The 21,586-nt window shown below is 40.2% G+C and overlaps 1 protein-coding gene across 3 annotated transcripts in view; it reads left to right on the top strand.

Moving 5' to 3' along the window:
- The window catches only part of C11H20orf85 (chromosome 11 C20orf85 homolog), a 51,588-nt gene that overhangs the window by 18,741 nt on the left and 11,261 nt on the right, over positions 1-21,586 (top strand). Inside the window, exons 4-5 of one of the 3 annotated variants that reach the window (XM_033915125.1) lie at positions 5,094-5,141; positions 12,775-12,794. The exons of 1 other annotated variant lie outside the window; for it this stretch is intronic. In XM_033915125.1, coding sequence (XP_033771016.1) covers positions 5,094-5,141 — 48 coding nt within the window. In that variant the 3' untranslated portion in view covers positions 12,775-12,794. Of the gene's footprint in view, positions 1-5,093; positions 5,142-12,774; positions 12,795-21,586 lie in introns of those variants that run through there. One more of the 3 variants, XM_033915124.1, reaches the window with a different exon arrangement.

Here is a 21,586-nt window from a genome sequence, read left to right as displayed (position 1 = left end):
GCCATCATCTTGGAAATCCGCAGCAATTTTTCCTATAATAAAAGATCGAAAGATAAGTCCAGAGGAAGCCTCAAATTATCGCCCTATCAGAAACATCCCTTTTTTTGCAAAATTAACGGAACGAGTAGTTTTCGACTAACTGTCTGACTTTGTTGAAGCAACCAATGTGCTGCATCCCAACCAGACAGGGTTCCGGAAAAATCACAATACAGAATACTCACTGATTGGGCTAACCACAAACATAATTTATCACCTGGACCATCACAATTCCGTTATCCTCTTCTCTTTAGATTTATCGGCTGCATTTGATACTATTGATCACATTCTATTCCTAGATAGGTTAAAATCTATTGGTGTCTGTGACCAAGTTATACAATGGTTTACCTCCTTCTTATCTGATCAACAATATACGGTACACTTCAATAATACTACTTCAAAATCTTTTTCTCTTAATTATGGAATCCCCCAGGGTTCTATACTGTCTCCGCTACTGTTTAACATTTTTCTTTCACCCTTATTAAGTCTATGCCAATCTATAGGTTTTACGATTTATACTTACGCAGATGATATTCAATTGTCCCATCCTTTAAATCCAGAAAATTTAGAAGAGATATACCAGATTAACCAAAAACTAGAGATAATCAAAAATTGGCTCAACTCCAACAGACTATCGCTAAATATTAAAAAAACAAAAGCCCTACTCTTCCCGTGGAAACAAGGAATAAAGTTGTGCACTCCCTTCATCATTAATAATATTCATATTGACTTAGTTTTATCATTAAAAATACTTGGGGTCATCATCGACGATAATTTCTCTTATCATGAGCACTTAAGTAACATTGTTAAATTTTGTTTTTCTCGATTACGTATGATTCGTTCTATTTCCAAGTTCCTGGAACCAAAATCTCTAAATATCCTTATACATTCACTTGTCATTGCCAAGCTAGACTATTGTAATTCATTACTATTAAACATTACTCAAAAAGAAAAGAAATGTTTACAGATAATTCAAAACCTTGCCGTTAAACTTATTCACAATGGTAAAAAATATGATCATGTAACTCCTTTCCTGGTTGATTCACACTGGCTTCCCATTAATCATTGCATTACCTTTAAAATTCTACTCTTAGTATTTAAAACCTTATCTATAAGCGAGCCGCAATTTATAAATAGGATACTTATTCCGTATAACACATCCCGCTCTCTTCATTCTACGGCCCAAGGTCTCCTGGTAGTCCCTTCTTTAAAAGTGATTGGCACTAGACGCCATGATATGTTTTCAATAGTAGCCCCCCAAGTCTGGAATTCTCTACCCCATTACATAAGAGATGAAAAAGACATTAGCCGTTTTAAAAATAATTTAAAAACCTTCTTGTTCAAAGATGCTTTTACCCTCTGATTGGAATATATACAGTGCAATAGACTCTTTACCAAAAATCAAAAATAAAAGAAAGGAAAAAAAAAATAGATACCCCTCCTTATGTTTGTTTCCCTTTATTGTTCCCCTATTTTCAAAATTATTAATTTTGTAACTTTACCCCTTCACTCCCTTCGTATTCAGTTTTGTCTGTTGGTTGGTTCGTCCAATCCTTTTTTTATTAGTTGCATTTTTAAATTGTATGTTGTGTGCATATTTTGGATTTTAATGTAATTCGCTTATTAAATTATGTATAAGCGATTCATCAAATTTCTAATAAACTTGAAACTTAAAACTGTATCATATTTTTATAAAAGTGAAGATGCCAAGAGAGAGCGATGTCTGGAGAGCAAATGGCTAGAAATGTAAAAAAGGAGACAAAATTATTTTCTGAAATATTAGTGAAAAAAGGAAGATGAAAATTGAAATTGCGAGACTGGAAAAAATTATAAACTTCTTATGTGGAGAGTGATGAGGAAAAAACAAACATGCTAAACAAATACTTCTGTATTCACCGAAGAAAATCCAGGAAAAGGACCGCAATAGGCTGTCAAAGTTACATGTGAGAATGGCGTGGATACCACGCCATTCACAAAAGAAAGTGTTTATGAATAGTTTGAAAAATTTAAGGTAAACAAAGCCATGGGACCAGACAGGATCCATCCCAGAATTTGAGTTTCTGGCAGGTCCAATTAAAGATTTGTTCAATAATTCCCTGGAGATGGGAGAGATTCCATGGGGTTGGAGAAGAGCAGATGTGGTCCCTCTTCACAAAAGTGGTCGCAGAGATGAAGTGGGAAGCTACAAGGCAATAAGCCTCACTTCAGTTATTGAAAAAATAATGGAAGCATTGCTGAAAGAAAGGATATTGAATTTCCTAGAATGTAATGTGTTACAAGATCCAAGACAATATGGTTTTACTCAAGGTAAATTGTGCCAAACAAATTTGATTGAATTCTTTCACTAGGTGGCCAGAGAACTGGATCAAGGATGTGCACTAGATGTATTTTACTTAGATTTCAGCAAAGCCTTTGACATGGTTCCTCTTAGGAGGCTCTTAAACAAACTTGACAGGCTGAAGTTAGAACCCAAAGTGGTGAACTTGATTAGAAACTGGTTGTCAGACAGACGTCAGAGTGTGGTGGTTAATGGAATTTGCTCAGAGGAAGGAAAGGTGAGTAATGGAATGCCTCAAGGATCGGTGCTGGGGCCGATTCTGTTCAATATGTTTGTGAGAGACATTGCCGAAGGGTTAGAAAGTAAGATTTGCCTTTTTGCGGATGACACCAAGATCTGTAACAGAGTAGACACCCCAGAGGGAATGGAAAACATGTAAAAGGATCTGCAAAAGTTGGAAGAATGGTCTAATGCAGACATGGGCAACTCCGGTCCTCGAGGGCTGGAATCCAATCGGATTTTCAGGATTTCCCCATGCATGAGATCTATTTGCATGAACTGTTTTCAATGCATATTCATTGGGGATATCCTGAAAACCCGATTGGATTCCGGCCCTCAAGGACCAGAGTTGCCCATGTCTTGTCTAATGTCTGGCAACTAAGATTCAGTGCAAAGAAATGCAGAATGATGCATTTGGAAAGATGGGCAGAGGGACCTTGGAGTGATAGTGTCTGAAGATCTGAAGACAATGAAACAGTATGACAAGGTGGTGGCTGTAGCCAGAAGGATGCTAGGCTATATAGAGAGAGGCATAACCAGCAGAAGAAAGGAGGTGTTGATATCCCTTTACAGGTCATTGTTGAGGCCCCACTTGGAGTATTATGTTCTGTTTTGGAGGCCATATCTGGCTAAGGATATAAGAAGACGTGAAGCAGTTAAGTGGAAGGTAATGAAAATGGTAGGGGGTTTGCACCAAAAGACGTACAAGAAGAGACTGGAAGTACTCAACATGTATACTCTAGAGGAGAGGAGGGACAGGGGTGAAGTTGCAGGGTGGTAGACTTAGAAGTAATGTTAAGAAATTTTTTTTTCACAGAGAGGGTGGTGAATGCCTGGAATGCTCTCCCGAAGGACAACGGTGACAGAATTTTTAAAAATGTGGGATGAACATAGAGGATCTCTAATTAGAATATAAATGGTATAAATTGAAGAATTAAGGCCAGTACCAGACATCTATGATCTGTGTCCCGTGTATGGCAATTCGGTTTAGGATGGTCTTGGGAGGGCTTTAAAGGGAGACCCAGCAATTTGGAACACGAGGATGGTGCTAAGCAGACTTTCATGGGCTGAATTCCACAAATGATGAGATGATTTGGATAGGCTGGAGTGAACTTTGATGACAACTCCATTTGTTGGAACCTAAGGAAAGTACCGAGCGGACTTCCAAGGTCTATAGCCCAGAAATAACAAAGAAAAAAGACACTTTAATCATGAAATTGTAATGCATGTAATTATAGGGAAAACTGGATGGACTGTTCAAGTCTTTATCTGCTGTTATTTACTATGTTACTATCATTTTCTATGTTTGCTTCTCAGTGAGTGGACTGTCAAGGAAAGTGATTCTTCCTAAATTTTAGACATGTCCCCTGTCCCAGCTGTATTCTGGCAGAAGACTACATTGAAATAAGCAAAAAGGGGGACAAAAGGTGCTCACAAGAAAAGCAAGGAGAAACAAAAACAAGTGGGATAAGGGAACTGTATCTGGATGCAGACAAAGGTTTGCTATGAAAATATATTATTTGATAAAATACAGTTGTAATGGTATATAAGCTGATGGGAGTGGGACCTGACACAGTCTGTGTTTTGGCAGTATGTACCTTCCTCAGGAATCCAAGGGTCACAGCATCTGCATATAAAGCAATATTTTGGTAAGTCAGTCATCATGAGTTAAAGTGCCACTTGCTTTCATTCTTTCGGTTTGTTGAATTCATGACGACTGACTTACTGAATTATTGCTTTATATGCAGATGATGTGAAACCTTGGACTCCTGAGAAAGGCACATCCTGTTGAAACACAGATCGTATTGGGTCCCACGCACATCAGCTTATACCATTACAACTGTGTTTAATCAAATAATATATATATATATTTTTTTAAATTCTTTATTCATTTTTCATCTTACAAGTGCACAATACTACATCATATTAACTGTTACAAATCACTTGATATTCATACAATTCTGATGTTACATACATGACTTTATCCCCCCAACCACCCTTCACACAAGTAATTGAATTCAAAATATCATTTTATATATTATATTTCAATCTATTAATCAAACCTTTAAAATAACTATTTACCCTCCCCCCTCCCCCTACATGTAAATGTACTTTCATTAGGAAAATGATGTCTATTCATTGCAATAATTTGTTAATGGCCCCCAAATCATTTTAAAATTATTATAATTCCCTTTTTGTATGGCAATTGATCTTTCCATTTTATAAATATGACACAATGAATTCCACCAAAATGTATAGCTAAGTCGATTATAATCTTTCCAATTATTGGTAATATGTTGTATAGCGACTCCTGTCATAATTAATAAAAGCTTGTTATTATTTGATGAAATTTGACTTTTTGCTCTCATTGACATCCCAAACAGAATTGTATCATATGATAAAGCAACATGGTTTTCTAGTAAACAATTGATTTATTTTAATAATCCTTTTTCTCTGCATCTAGATACAGTTCCTTATCCCACTGTTTTTGTTTCTCTAGAAAACTACACTGAACACATTATTTTCCAGGCATGGATCCCTTTACTGAGTAAGTCACCCAGATGCTACTGTTCGAAAGCAGAGAAACCACTGTGTTTTGCAGAGTTGCTTTAGCCAAAGTAAACCCTTTGATGAAAGAGCAAAGCAAGAACCTAAACCAGGGGTGTCCAATGTCGGTCCTCGAGGGCCGCAGTCCAGTCGGGTTTTCAAGATTTCCCCAATGAATATTCATGAGATCTATTTGCATGCACTGCTTTCATTGTATGCTAATAGATCTCATGCATATTCATTGGGGAAATCCTGAAAACCCGACTGGATTGCGGCCCTTGAGGACCGACATTGGACACCCCTGGCCTAAACAATCTATCAGCACTTAGTAACTGACTGTGAACTTTCTTGTGCCACTCCACTTTATGTTGTATTAGAAGGAGATTATGAAGACATACATATGCTTCATTATAAAATCCCTTCATATACTGTACTTGTAAAATGATACATAAACAACTCTGAAATACTGGACAGTTCTGGAAACTATTCTGACAAATCTATCAACCATACAGCAAAAGGTCAAATAGTTTTCTAGCTTAATATAATAAGATATTTATAATCCATTTAACCAATTTCAGTTCAAGGCAGAATATGTATAATTAAAACATACAATTAAAAAAAGCTTTTAAAAAATAAAATTACAGGTAATAAAAATATTTCATATTGTAAAAAAAAAAAATCCAAAAACAACCCCTACCATCATCTCTTCATTTTCAGAGCCCACCTAAATGTCATATTCCCAGAAATAATAACTCTCTACAACTACTACTACTACTATTTATCATTTCTTTAGTGCTGAAAGGTGTACGCAGCACTGTACATTTCTAATCTAATCAGAAATTTGTGCATCGCGCAAACCTAAACAGGTTCAAGGCGACTTGCGGTAAGAAAAGGGTATCTTAGGGTATAGAGTGGAGGAAAGGGGGGAAGGAAGAGAATTAGTGGAGAAAAGGAGAAGACCTAATCATACTAAGCAAAATAATTTGAAGGTAGATGTAGAGATCAATTATCAAAGAGTAGGGCTTTCATTTTTTTCTGGAATAGGGCATGGTAGGGTTCTGTTCTAATTGTCTCTGCGAGTTTATTTCAAATTTTGACTCCCAGGAAGGTGAGCATGAAGTAGAATATTCGTCTTTACTTGAGATTTTTATTGAGGGGAGACAGCCCCTGCTGAGAAGAGCTTACGATTTAATTTAGAAAGACAAACAAGACATCTCAAGGTTGGGGAGATTCTGGTAGAGGAAATGATACAATGGGTATAGGTATCTGACAGCAATGAATGGGAGTAAAGAGTTGAAAGCAGTTACAAAAAAGTGTGCTTTTAGCTTGGATTTGAATACTTCTAGAGACAGAGTATGACGTATTGATTCAGGCATCCTGTTCCAGGCATATGGTGCGGGAAGAAAGAAGGGAAGGAGTCTGGAGTTGGCAGTGGAGGAGAAGGGTACAGATAAGAGGACTTAACCCGTTAAATGGAATTCATGGGGGGGGTAATATAGGAGGAGATAAGTGAGGAGAAAGATTGAGGGGGCTACAGAGTGAATGCGCTTGTAAGTCAGTAAGAGGAGTTTGAACTGTATTTGGAAATGGATGGGGAGCCAATGAAGTGGCTGGAGGAGAGAGATAATGTGAGCATGGTGGCTCTCACGGAATATGAGTATTGCAGCAGCATTTTGAATGGATTGAAGGAGTGAGAGATGGATGCGTGAGAGGCCTGAGAGAAGTACGTTTCAGTAGTCTAAGCGTGAGGTGATGAGAGCATGGATAAGGGTTTTGGTGATGTGTTCAGAGAGGAGAGATCGGGTTCTGGTAATATAGAGGAAGAAGCGATAGGTTTTAGCTGTTTTTTGGATCTGAGCAGAGAAGGAGAGAGACAGGAGTCAAGATCACCCCGAGGTTGCGAGCTGACAAGACAGGGAGGAGAAGAGTGTTATCCACAGAAATAGAGAACAGCGAGAGGGTTTGGTGAGTTTAGGTGTAAAGATAAGGAGTTCAGTTTTAGCCTTATTCAGTTTGATATAGCAGTGAGACATCCAAGTGGCAATGCTAGACGGGCAGGCTGAGATTCGGGCCTGAATCCCTGTAGAGATATCTGGTGTGGAGAGGTAGATCTGGGAGTCATCAGCCTAGAGGTGATATTGAAAACCATGGGAGGTCAGTGTACCGAGACAGCGGGTATATATGGAGAAGAGGAAAGGGCCTAGGACGGAGCCTTGAGGTACACCGATAGACAGTGGGATGGCAGTGGAGGAGGATCCACCGTAACATATACTGAAAGTACGATGGGAGAGATAGTAAGAAAACCAGGAGAGAACAGAACCCTGGAATCCCCGTGAGGACAGTGTGTTGAGAAGGAGGTGGAGATCAACAGTGTCGAAAGCAGTAGACAGATCGAGAAGGATGAGGATAGAGTAGAGGCCATTGGATTTGGCCAGAAACAGTTCATTAAAGACTTTAACAAGGGCAGTTTCTGTAGAATGGAGAGGGCAAAAGCCCAATTGAAAGCAGGTCAAGAATATTATCAGAAGAAAGATATTATCAGAAGAAAGGAAGTCCAGGCAATGGCGGTGAACAGCATGTTCCAGTAGTTTGGATGGAAAGGGGAGGAGGGAGGGGGATGCAGGGTCTAATGAGGGTTTTTTTGAGAAGGGGTGTAACTACAGCATATTTGAAGACATCAGGAACTGTAGCAGTGGAGAGTAAAAAGTTGATAATGTAACAGATGGGAGGGATACAAACTCTGTATGATCATGAAAAGCAAAAATGGGTTATACTTTATTTTGCATGAATAAACTAATTTGTAAATATGGAACACGCGGATAATGTGGATGCACTATACTTTGTTTTAGACTTTTACTACAGGCTTCAAAATGTATCCAAATGTTAAATGGTTTCCATATTAAGAAATGCACAGTAACTACAGGACATCTGGCGAGTTAGCTTAGTTTTGACAAAAATCTGAATAACTGTGTTTGTTCTGGTTTTTCAGGACAGATTGGAAATCACAAGGTCACATAGTATCATAAACCTCTTATAGAGCATGAAAATATCCAAAGAGGAGTATACTCCATGCCTGGAATAAATTACCCAAGTTTGTCCGTCAAGCCCCTTCCCTTCCCTTGTTTAAAAGCTGACTGAAAAAACACCTTTTTAAAAAAAATTTATTTATTTATCATTTTTCAATAACATATCAAGTATCCACTTGTACAGAAAGATAAAGTTAAACAAGAAATAAATTACAAATCAAATTATAATCTAATAACCCAATATATCTTAACTTTAACTCAAGTCCTCAATATAGATCCAAAATGTAGAATCAGCGAGAATATAACAAAGAAAGTAGAAATAAAAAACTAATAATTATATTGGCTGAGACAGGAGATCAAACAATCTAATCTAAGAGTGCTTCATATTCCTCCTCCTATTTTCAGTCGCGCCGCTGACAAGAAGGTTGTCAGCTGACTAGGATCACAGAACACAAATTTTTGCATTTGATGCAATATCACACATTTACATGGGTGGCGAAGAAAATAAGATGCCCCTGGCTTTAACACCAAAACACTATAACACCTGGCTTTAACAACAAAAATTCACGTCAATGTTTTTGTGTATCTCGTTGTACAACTAAAAAAATTTTCAGGAATACAATCGTAAATAACTAATAAATATTTGTCAGAAACGTATTGTAGATAATGATTAGTAGCAGGGAGTCATTCAAGCCACATATACACGAATTGCTGGCACAACACAAACTGTATGCAAAATCATAATACAACGGAGAAAAATAAACCTCAATTGTGGAAGGCTGGGACTACACAAGTGCCCAAACCTAAGCACATCATCACGGGTTTATAAAAACTCCGTATACATGTAAATAAATAAATAATTTCATTCATACAGAATCCACTTTTCTTCAGAAATTTTTTCTAATGTAAGCAGTGTGCACAAAGTTCAATGCATTAATCATGTCCAAAAAGGAGTGACCAGAATCCCAAACTGACTAAATTACAGCTCAACTTCACTTGTGTAAGCGGTTGTGGAGGCGTAGAGCATAGAATCACAATAACAGAGAAAATACAATCATCTGAAGGCGTAGAACTTCAAAAAAGGCTTTTAACTCCTAGTCCCGACAGAAAAGGCTTTCTGTTTCGCCTGGGAAGGCTACTTCAGGGGATCCATGCAGTGTCCAAATATCTCCCCGCTTCTTACAACCTGACAATAGTAAAGCCGGCTCCTCTCAAAATGGTGCTGGGACTGTGAGACGCGCCCGGCTCGAATAAAAAGACAAACGAACCGGGCGACGTGACGTCATCACGAAACGTGATGCGTTTTAGGCTAAACACCGGCTCATGTAGAACCCAATATGGTTAAAAGATATATATATATATTATAGTAATTCTCAAATTCAAAAGAAAGGTTGCCATTCATAAACAGTATTCAGACCAAGAGGTTCTAAAGTTTGTAGTTGATTGATCCATTGTTGCTCCTTCTGCCACAACACTCTTCTAATATCTCCTCTTCTCTGAGAAGGAAGCATTTTCTCTACCACCCAACATTTCAGATTTTCAAACCTGTGCCCATATTGGATGCAATGAGCAACTATAGGAGCTGTCAATTTTCGTGTATTTAAACAACTTTTGTGCTCTGTTAATCTCACGGTTAAAGTACGTGATGTTTGACCTATATATAATAGGTCACATGGACATTGGATTGCATACACAATGTTGATGGATTGACATGAAGAGGTGTGACGTAAAGTATAGTTCTTACCATTACTTGGATTAATGAAATTGGAAACAGTGACCATTATGTTGCAGTTTGAACAATGGCCACATGGCCTGTGTCCTAATATGGTGTTCATATCCCCATCATTAAATTTTTCTTTGGAAGTGTGACATAACAAGTCACTTAGATTCCTATTTCTTGACTGAGAGAAAATGAATCGCTTATTTTCAAAACAAGGGAGAGTTTTAAGTAGTGGAAGATGTCTTTTATATTTCTTAATAATTTGCTGAGACATACGGGTTTGTTTAATTATACAAGGAATCAATGCTTCTCTTCTGGTTGAGATTTTTTATAATCTAACAACGTTTCTCTGGGATTATGTAAAGCCCGTTTTTTTGCTTTTTTAACTATAGTATCAGGATAATCCCTAGATAGCAATCTTTGTTCTAAAATTTTCACTTCTTGTACAAAATTTTCTTTGGTGTTACAAATTTGTCGATATCTCAAAAATTGAGCAAAAGGAATGCTGGTTTTCAGATGGACAGGATGCATACTATCAAACTTCAATAGAGTATTTCTATCTGTATTTTTACGATAGATAGAAGTTTCAAAACTGCAATCTTTCTTTTGAATTAGAACATCTAAAAAACTAATCTTGTCCTTACTGTATGACATAGTAAATTTGATAGATCGATGGCATTGATTTATTAATCTGTTAAATTCTAAAAGTTGTTGCAAAGTGCCTGACTATATAACAAATATATCGTCTATGAACCGCCACCATTTGAATATATGTTGAAACTCGGATAGCGTGTAAATAAATGACTCTTCAAACCATGACATGTAAAGATTGGCTATTGTGGGTGCAAATGAAGCGCCCATCGCAATCCCTGAAAGTTGTTTAAAAAATTCTCCATTGAAAATGAAATAATTATTTTTCAGGGCTATTGCACATAATTCTTTTAAAAAAACAAGTATGACTATTATCATGAGATGGTTGAGAATTCCATAAAGCTTCAAGAACTTGAAGGGCTTCTTCTTGTGGAATGCTTGTGTACAATGAACACACATCGAAGGTGGCCAATATGCAGTCTATAGGCATTTCGGTTTCCAAATCATTTAACATCTTTAGAAATTGGGTCGTATCTTGTATGTATGATTTAATACTTTTCAAAAAACCTTGAAGTTGTTTATCAATATATTTACTTGTTCTTTCTAATAACGAATCCCGGGCCGATACAGTAGGACGACCCGGTGGACACTGAGTGTTTTTGTGGATCTTCGGTAAAAGGTAGAATATAGGTACCTTAAAATATTGAGGAGTAAGAAAAGTAAATTCTTTTTTTGTTAGGAAACCTTGTTTCACTGCCTCTGAACTGATACAAGCAATCAATTCAAAAATTTCCATAGAAGGGTCATGATCTAATTTAAGATATGTTTCCTCATTTAACAATTGGGAGTTAGCTTCTGTAATATACAGGTCAAGACCCCAGATGACTACAGCACCCCCTTTGTCCGCCCGTCTAATCACAATTGTAGGATCATTACTTAGCTGTTGTAGGGCAGTACGTTCTGTTGGGGACAGATTATGAAATCTTCTCTGAATTTTAGCATTTTCATCTATTTGTTGGAGCTCACGAGTCATGAGGTTTTTAAAGGCCTGTATTATAGGATTCGGAGGAACCGGGGGGTTCCATTTAGATTTAGGCTGAACACAAGATGTATCAGGTTCAGAACTAGGGTGTTCATAAAAAAACGAGCATAGATTCAATCTACGTAAAAATTTTTCTAAATCTATTTGAGCTTGAAATGCATTGTGAGCCACTGTAGGGACAGAAGTGAGACCTTTAGATAATAAAGCTCTTTCATCTACGGTCAAAATTCTATTAGAAATATTAATTACAATTGGTTCTGTTTCTTCTGTGATCGGGCACGTGACCATCCTCGATAAGTTCCTCTGCCTCAAATGCTTCTGCCCCCGCGTAATTGACCTGTAGTTTGTCTGTTTTGGCCCTGATCCCCATCCAGATCCTCAGATGTAGAAGTACCTTCACTATTTAAATTTTCAGAAGATTCTCCTGATGTAGTGAATCTGACAGTCTTCGGTTTATAGTTAGCACTCATCCATCTATAAACATATCCGGTCTGATAATCTTTCTGATCTCTTTGGAACTTCTTAAGTTTATTGGTCCTCACTTCCCTACGTAATTTATCCATTCTAGAATTGGAATCTGCTAATTTATTTTCAAAATCATTATTTTTACGTGCTTCCGTTAAAAGTTCTTCATGTTTTGTTTTAGTTTCTTGAATCTTAGTTTGTAACGTTTTAATTAACAATAACATTAAATCCAAAGAGCAGCGATTCAAAATTTGATTCCAAATTGTAATGAAATCATTATTATCAGTAAACATCTGTGGAGCTGTTCTCATTCTCAGGCCACTTGGAATAATTTCATGTTTACAATATTCCACTAAACTTGCACTTTGTAAATCAATCTGAATTATTTGTTTCATCATTTTTTCAATATCCAACCAAGCTAAATCAGTGTCATGTGTTTCTACATTTGGTGGATAACGCCGGTGCTTGCAATATCTCAATATCCACAACCGCTTACACAAGTGAAGTTGAGCTGTAGCCTTCGCTAATAATTTAGAGATGATTCTGAAGGTCTCAACTTCAAATAGGATCTAGACAGAGTTGATAATTAAGAAGAAGGCTGCCTAGATGGAGAACTTTAATTATTTCAATATATATATATTATAGGAAAAGGATGGGGGAATGTGATGGAAGCAATCCAGTATTTCAAAGGATGGAATAAGGCACAAGAAGTTTTGAGAGAAGAAGTGATGGGTTGAGGCTGAAAGACAATGTGCTTGAGGAAAAAACATAATGAACTGTTTCTTCTCAGAGTGGGCGATGGAAACAAAATCAGTATCAGAGTGCAAGAAAGCCTGACACAAGCACAAAGAATCCTGTGTTTTGGAGTGGGAGGAAAGAACAGCGGTTGCCTTGTTTGAATATGTAAAAAAAAAAAAAATAAGGGGTCAGCCAACAAGTTGTAGTTGGGACCATTGTATTGGACTAACTCATTCATTACATTTGTGAGGATAAATCGGTAGTGCAGCCAGAAGGCGAGACAGTCAAAACAGACCTTGATGTCATCATCACTCAATGCAAGACTGTACTTCAGGACTCAGGTGAAAGCCTACTCTTCTCCCAAGCCTTTAATGAAAGAGGCAGCTAACTACTTAGCTAGTCATAAGCACATACTGTAGCCGGACTTGCTATTCATGCTTACCCTAGCTGAAATAATTTTCATGTACCTTATCTGACTCCATATGCAAATTTTCCTTCAGTTAGTCACCCTTATGTCTATCTAACTCCTGTTACTCTATCTTATCTATTAGTATCTAAAATGTTTTAATATATATATACATGGCAATTCTTATAAACTGGCACCTAGAGGTACACTCCACTTAAGTGCTTCAGAGGTGCCATTATTTGACTGTTAGCACCTAGTGCACAGTGTACCTATCGGTAAGGTAGCACCTTGGATTTTTTGGGGGGAGGTTTTTTGGAATTGTATCATGTCTCCCCATTAAGTGGGCTTAAAAAGGAATTATGTATGTATGATTGATTATGTATTGTTTATGATATCCCTTTTTTTCCTTTGTCTTATTGGATATTGTAAGTATTCAAAATTATAATAATTTTTTAAAAAAAGGTAGCGCCTTGTTGTCATAGCGCCTGACTGCAAGGGGTGTATCTCACAATTACGCACTATAAATTATGCACATCACTTGGTAAACCAAGGCGCACCAACTTACACCATAAGAAGGTACGAACAAACATTTGCTCCTCATTGCTGAATTACACTAGTCCGCTATAATAAAACCCTTAACGCGCATGCGTATTTCAATCTTCGTGCTCTGTGCCGCCGCATGCGCAGTAGGAGGAGCATGGTTTCGTGCGGCGGTTTCCACATACGCAGTAGGAAGAAGGAGCATGCGCTGGTTTCCCTATCTCGACAACGAGCGTTGGAGCCTGCGGCGGTTTAAACATTGCCTTCCCTCTGCGACACTGCGAAAACCAGGAGACTTCTCCGTGTTGCCTTCGCTCCGCGACGCTGGACAGGGTGAGCAGGGAAGGGGGTGCTGCTGGACAGGGGGTAGGTGAAAGGCCTACTGCTGGACAGGGGGAGCAGGGAAGGGTGGAGAGACATAAAGAAAGAAAGACAGACAGACAGCAAGCAGAAAGAAATGCCTAAGTCTACACATCTATTCTAGCACCCGTTAATGTAACGGGCTAGAAAACTAGTATTCTATAAATGGATTCTTGGAGGCAAGGGGCCTGATTCTATAAACGGGGCCTAACTCAGTAGATGCAGTTTATAGGAGTGGAGGAGTAGCCTTTTGGTTAGTGCAGTGGACTTTGATCCTAGGGAACTGGGTTTTATTCCCACTGCAGCTCCTTGTGACTCTGGGCAAGTCACTTAACACTCCATTGCCCCCACGTTACAAGATTGTGAGCCCACTAGGGACAGAGAAATTACCTGCATGTAATGTGTACAACATTGCATATATCTAGTAGCACTATAGAAATTAGTAGTGGTGCCTAAATCAAGTTAGGAGCTGGTTTAGTAGGCTAGAGTTTTCTTCACCTAAAATACCAGCGCCTAAATCTATCCATGACCAAACTCCACTTATAACCACGCCTACTTTTTAGGTAGGTGCCTCAGTGTAGATGCCTACCCAAAAGTTAATTTTTTTAATTGGTTATTAATGGCACAGTTCAATTAACAGTGCCGATTGAACCAATTAAAAAAATTAGGCACCTACATCAGTAGGCGTCCCGATCTAGGCGTCTACTGTTAGGCACCATTTATAGAATTGGGGCCAAGGTTTGGCTTAGTGCTTCGGTTCAGACTGCTCACCAATATTGCTTATTACTTTATTAAAATTACCTGCACTAATGCTGAAGCGGAGAGGGCGCAGTGCCATTGTAGGCTCGTGGCGCCCAGGTCTGGCCACTTTCGGCAGCATGGATGAGCTTCTGCGTTGAATGCAGGACATCGCTGGAACGTCGGGTCGCTCGCTGGAGATGCACCGGGGCAAGGTGGAAGCGATCTCCTTGGGCCCAGAAACCACCTTGAGCCCCGACGCTGGAGTGCCTCCCCCTCCTCCCCAGAATGCCAGCTCTCCTTGGGTAGAGGAACCATCGGGAGTTGATGTGGGACTCTTTCCTGAGGCTAGCGGCAACGTGCAGGGGAGCTTGGAGTTGGACTCTCTGCATTTGCAGACTGTCCCTTTGGAATCTGAGGACTTACCAGCGCCACGTTCTTTATGTGAGCAGGAGACCAGCAGCCACGAAGGAACCCCAGTTGGTGAGGATATTGCTTCTTCTAAAAAATTCTTCTTTACATTAAAGAAACCCCAAGAAGTAACTCTTGAGGCTATTTGAGATCTAGTGGTGGGTTTGGCTAAATCTATTAACCCTCAGTTCTCTCAGTTAGAGCACAAAATTAATACTCAAGAAAAGGAAATTAAGAATATTAAAGTCGACGTATAAGATTTAAAAAATTCAACTCTGAATTCTTGCCAAGAAGCGAAAGTTTCTAAACAAATTACAGAAACACTTGTGAGAGATAACATTAATCTAAGGAGAAAATTGGAGTCTTTAGAAAATTTTTCTCGTAATAACAATCTTAGACTTATTAATTTTCCTAGAGTTGCGGCAGTAACTCCTAGAGATATGTTGAAACGTTATATGATGAAGGTATTGGAAATTTATGAGGAATTGTTGCCGCCAATTACCCAAGTATATTATTTACCAATAAAAAGGGAAGAAAAGTTAAAGGAAGAAGATGATCAACGAGTACTTTCTACAATTTTGGAACTTTCAGATAGTGAACTTGCAAAGCCGGCAACACTTCTTCTTAAAGTAGCCTTGACACCAGACAAGAATTGGTTATTAAGACTTTTCTTTAAGAATAAACAGAAAGATTTTCTAGGGTATAAAATACAAATATATCCAGATCTGTCACGAGATACACAAAAACGTCGACAAGAATTTTTGTTGTTAAAGCCGGGAGTTATTGCTCTGGGGGCAACCTATTTTCTTCGTCACCCATGTAAATGTGTGATAGTGTGTCAATTGCAAAAATATGTTTTCTTTGATCCTAGTCAACTGACAACCTTCTTGTCAGCTGCTCGCCTGAAAAAAGGAGTGGATACATGAAGCATTCATATATTTTGATTTCCTGTCTCAGCCAATAACCGAAAATCTTTATCTTTATTTTTATCTCTTTGTTATTATCTCGCTGATTCTACATCTTGGTTCTTATTGAGGACTTGAGTTAAAGTTAAGCTATATTAAGATATATCGAATTAGTGGATTAGTAGGATATAATTTATACTGTTCTTTATTTGTTGCTTAACTTTATCTTTCTGTAGAAGTGATAACTTGATTGTAATTGAAAATTGATAAATAAAGAAAAAAAAAAAAAAAAAAATCAGGGCCAAGATAAGAACATAACATAAGAATTTATTTCTAGACCGCCATTATCGTAAAGTTCAATGCAGTTTACAAAAGACTAGCTACGATACATAAATCAACGTGAAGAATATGTTAGTATTAAGAGCTAAGAAATTTAATAAACAAGAAAGTCTTAAGTTGTTTCCTGTAATGAAGGTAAAAAATGGATGATGATGATGAAAGCTGCTTGAAATCCTTGTCCCATAGAGCAATTTGAAAAGAGTAAATAAGCCCGAGAGCTAGTCTCGACGGGCGACCTTAACGCGGGGCTGGGTGGCCGGCTGAGTCGCCCGTGGGGCTTGTTAGATTAGAGGTAGGGTTAGGGTAGGTTGAGGGTTAGGAGCGTGCGCAGCCGGGGTGGGCGTGGTCGAGGGATCTCCCTCCCCAATTGGTTGTCGCGGCCGAGGGGGATTGTGGGTGGGAGGGGTTAAAAGCAGGACTCTCGGAGGACCCTAACGGTTTTAGGTCCTCCGAGGCAGTCTTCCCTCCCGCCCGCCCTTTGTGTTCAAGGGTATAGAGAGCTGTTAGGGTTGCGGTATCCCGAGCTACTGGCTACTGGGCTCATCAAGGGATGAGCGGTGGGCCGGCGGGGAACTGTGCCTGGTGGGTCGGATGACCTTGGATAATCGGGCATGTGTGGGACATGCCACTCCTCGGACCCTTGCTTAGATGGCGGGGTCGGGGGCCAATTACATCTAATGGTAGCTCGGGATCATGGTCACAATGGTAATTCCGTTGTATGGGTTGTTGTTAATGTATTATTTAAGGCTGTTAATTTATATATATTTAATTATGTTAAAATGTTATATGAATATGTTTACTGTTCAATAAACAGGGCTGCGGCCAGGTGTTTTACCATCAAAAGTGTATTTGTCTCCTTGAAGATAGGGAAAGGTATGTGGGGAGGGGGGAGAAAGTGTTATAAGGAAGCGGGTCACTCCAGGTACCGCTGTTAAGGGTTTTATCATTATATCGTTTGTAGCTACAGCCCTTAGATGGAGGAAAAACAAAAAAGGCTTTGGCAATACGCAAGTGTTGCGTAGAAGAATAACAAAACAACTCAGTTAGGTAGGACGGAGCCAAACCTATTAATACCTTATAATAGAACACCCCAAAAAGAATTTGTGCTTCCACTGTCAATTCACGAGAACAATATGTGATGTGGTTATATTTTCTCAGTCCATAAATAAGCCTAACCACAGTATTCTGGATTATTTGCATCTTAAGTAGATTTTTCTTAGTGTTTGCCAAATATAGATGATATTGCAATAATCCAAATGCCTGAGAACCAATGACTGTACTAGAATCTTAAAGGCAGAGAAGTCAAAATAGTTTCTGAGTATGCAAAGTTTCCATAACATATTGAAACCCTTGTGGACCACTATGTCCACCTGGTTGCACATGGTAAGATTCTGATCTAGAGTAACCCTTAGGATTTTTAGAGTTGATTGAATTGGATATTGATTATTTTTTATTAGTAAAGATGTCACAATTGTATCATTACCTGGAGACACACAAAAAAATTGGTTTTGTTAGAATTAAGCTTCTTTTTTTATTTTTTAAATCTTTATTCATTTTCAGATCAAACAATAAGTGCACAAAAATATATCACAAAAGTAATTTCCATATAGCACTATAATATCTAAGAAAACAACCTAGTCGGGAGAAAAAACCGTGAACTAAAAAACCAAAATCCAGCAATAATAAAATTAAAGTTATAATAATTTGCTGTTCTGAAGAAGCTCTTAACAGTCCCATTAGAGCGAAACGGAGATCTTCCGTCACGGCGAACTTAGTGTGAAGAACTGGCCGGGCGCATTTTCTAACCCGAGCTAAGTACCACACTTTTACAGCATAAATAACTCATTTCTGACAATATACCTTATTTTCTCGCATATAACGCGCACGTTATACGTGGTTTTTACATACCGCGCATACCCTTGCGCGTTATACGCGTGAGCGCGTTGTACAAATTTTTTTTTACATAGTTCCCCCCCCCCCCGACATCCGATTCACCCCCCCCCCCCCCGCAGGACCGCTTGCACCCCTACCCTGAAGGACCGCTCGCACGCACCCGCATCCCCACCCCGAAGGACCGTTCGCATGCACTCCCACCCGCACCCCCACCCTGAAGGATCGCTCACACCCCCACAGCCTCCCGACCCCCCCCCCATCATGTAGAAGCTCCTACCGGTGTCCTGCTGCTTCCTCTTGGCGGTCCCAACACCCGACACGATCGGGGCAAGAGGAAGCTCAAGCCCTCTTGCCCCAGCCAACCGCGGCACCCCCGACACGATCGGGGCAAGAGGGAGCTCAAGCCCTCTTGCCCCCCCGACTCCCCGACACGATCGGGGCAAAAGGGAGCCCAAGCCCTCTTGCCCCGCCAACTCCCCGACTCCCCAACCCGACCATGTGCCCAAGGCCCTGCCCCCAGGAGGGACCTAAGGCTCCCGGGTCTATTCTGATTGGCCCAGGCGCCTTAGGCCCCACCAGTAGGCAGAGCTTTGGGACAGATGGGCCAATCCGGCCTCATTCCGTCGTTGGCTGCCTGCCGGACAGGCGGGTTTGGCTCCCGTCTGTCCGGCCAACTACACAAAGGTACGGGGAAGGGGGGTGGGGGTGTCGTGGGGGGTCGGCCAGGGGGTTCACGGGTCGGCTGGGGGGGCGGTCGGAGGTTCTTGGGGGGGGCGGTCGTTGGGGGGAGGGAGGTTTGCGTCAAGGGCAGGAGGGCCTGGGATCCCTCCTGCCCATAATGTAGTGGGGGTAGGGGGTCGCCATGGCCAGGAGGCTTTGGGCTCCCTTCTGGCCCGAACAACTAGCGGGGGGGGGGTCGCCAAGGCCAGGAGGACTTGGGCTCCCTCCTGGCCCGATATTGTTGGGGAGTTGGGGAGTCGGCGGGGCAAGAGGGCTTGGGCTCCCTTTTGCCCCGATCGTGTCGGGGAGTCGGAGGGGGCAAGAGGGCTTGAGCTCCCTCTTGCCCCGATCGTGTCGGGGGTGCCGCAGTTGGCTGGGGCAAGAGGGCTTGAGCTCCCTCTTGCCCCGATCGTGTCGGGGAGTCTGGACCGCCAAGAGGAAGCAGCAGGACACCGGTAGGAGCTACATGATGGGGGGGGTCGGGAGGCTGGTGGGGTGTGCGCGGTCCTTCAGGGTGGGGGTGCGGGTGGGAGTGCGTGCGAGCGGTCCTTCGGGGTAGGGGTGCGAGCGGTCCTGCGGGGGGGTGGGATGAATCGGACGTCGGGGGGGGGCATCAGGCTTTCAGGGTGGGGACAGGACTTCAAGGGGGAGAGGAGAGTCGGGGCGGGCGAAAGGAGAGTCGGGGCGGGCGAAAGGAGTGTCGGGCGGCGACGAGAGTCGGGCAGCATGCGCGGTATACGGGTGTGCGCTGTATATAAAAATTTCTGTACATAAATTTGTGTTTTTCGCGCGCTATACCCGTGTGCGCGTTTTACACGGGTGCGCGTTATCTACGTGAAAATACGGTAATTGTTAAAAATTTTAAAAATATTAAACCCCCCCCCCCATAAATTTATAAAGCTCGCAGAGAAAATAAGACTACAATCGATGATAGCCCAATCATGAGATTAACCATCAAGGTTGGAGGTTAACTTCGGGCTCTTGAGAATTAAAGTCTTCATCTCTAGTTGAGCATCTTTTTCTTCTTACAGTTATCGTTGGCCCATTATAGGAGTTTCAGTAAGTATTCTTACTTTTATTTAGAGAGTTTATTATAATATCTAACACATAAAATCTAATAGTGTAAAATCCCCATCCACCCACCCTTCATCACATTCTCAACTAAAATAGAATATACTATATTATACAACATATTCTAACACATCGTATTAAATTACATCCCAAATCCACCCTCTCCCTTGAGTGTGCTAGATATAATTAAAAATGAAAAAGATAAGGAACAGGAAAGAAAATGATGACTATTCATCACAATACTTTTCCAATGGCAACCCCTGTCATAACTAATAAAAGTTTATTATTATGTGATGATATTTGACTTTTCTTTCTCATAGCCATTCCAAATAAAATTGTATCATATGAAAGCGCAACATGGTTTTCCAATAAAGAGTTTACTTGAGTCCAGATTGAATTCCAAAATAACTTGATGAAGGGACAATAATAAAGTAGATGATCTAATGTCCCTGGTTCCAGATTACAATGCCAGCATCTATTAGACTTAGAGCTATCTAATTTTTGTAAACGAACAGGGGTCCAAAACGCTTTATGCAACAAAAAGAACCAAGTTTGCCTCATAGATGCTAACACTGTACATCTCATCCTCCAAGACCAAATTTGTGGCCATTGAGATGCAGAAATCTGATGCTTAATCTCAATGCTCCAAATGTCTCTGAGACCACAATTTGGTTTTTTATTCAAATATCCAGATAGTAATTTATACCACCATGCGGCTTGATGTCCTAGGACAGAGATGGCTAACCTTTTTGAGCCTGAGTGCCCAAACTGCCGCACAAAACCACTGTCCACAAATGTTGTAGAATTATCCAAATGTATTTTTAGGTTGGGAAAATATTTTAGCTGTCCACTCTCAAGGTCTTTTTCAAAAACATGCAATTTTCTCTCAAAAGCTTTGATGTCACTAAACATGCTTTCTGCTGTTTTTTCCATGCCTTGTAATTTTTTGTTTAGTACATTAAAGTGGTTAGTAAAATCTGTAAAGAACATGAGGTTGGTAAGCCAGGCCATGTGAGTGAGTTGAGGATAGTCTTCCCCCTTTTCGTTCATAAATAGCCTAACTTCTTCCAAGCAGGCCACAAATCTCTCTAACACTCGTCCTCTGCTCAGCCACCGGACATTATTGTACATCAGTTAAGTGTTATATTGTGCCTGAACCTCATCAAGAACGGCTTGAAATTGTCGAAAATTAAGAGCACGCGCCATGATGAAGTTCACCATTTTTGTTACATCTTTGAGGACATCGTCAAGTTTTTTGCTGCTTTCTTTGGCGCAGAGAGCCTCTTGATGTATTATGCAGTGAAATTGAATCAGTGGATGTTTTGCTTCCTTAGCAAAGAAATGAATGAATCCTGATGTTGTCCCCACCATGCTAGGTGCTCCATCGCTAGTAACTGAAACAACTTTTTCTGGACTTATGTCTAGTGATGAAAAAGCCTCCATCACAGCATTGTGGATATCTATCCCTTGTGTTCTTCCAG

Source organism: Geotrypetes seraphini, chromosome 11 (genome assembly GCF_902459505.1).
Source record: "Geotrypetes seraphini chromosome 11, aGeoSer1.1, whole genome shotgun sequence".
Classification (NCBI taxonomy): domain Eukaryota; kingdom Metazoa; phylum Chordata; class Amphibia; order Gymnophiona; family Dermophiidae; genus Geotrypetes; species Geotrypetes seraphini.
Note: the sequence above shows the minus strand (reverse complement) of the source record. Positions and strands in the feature narration are given on the sequence as shown.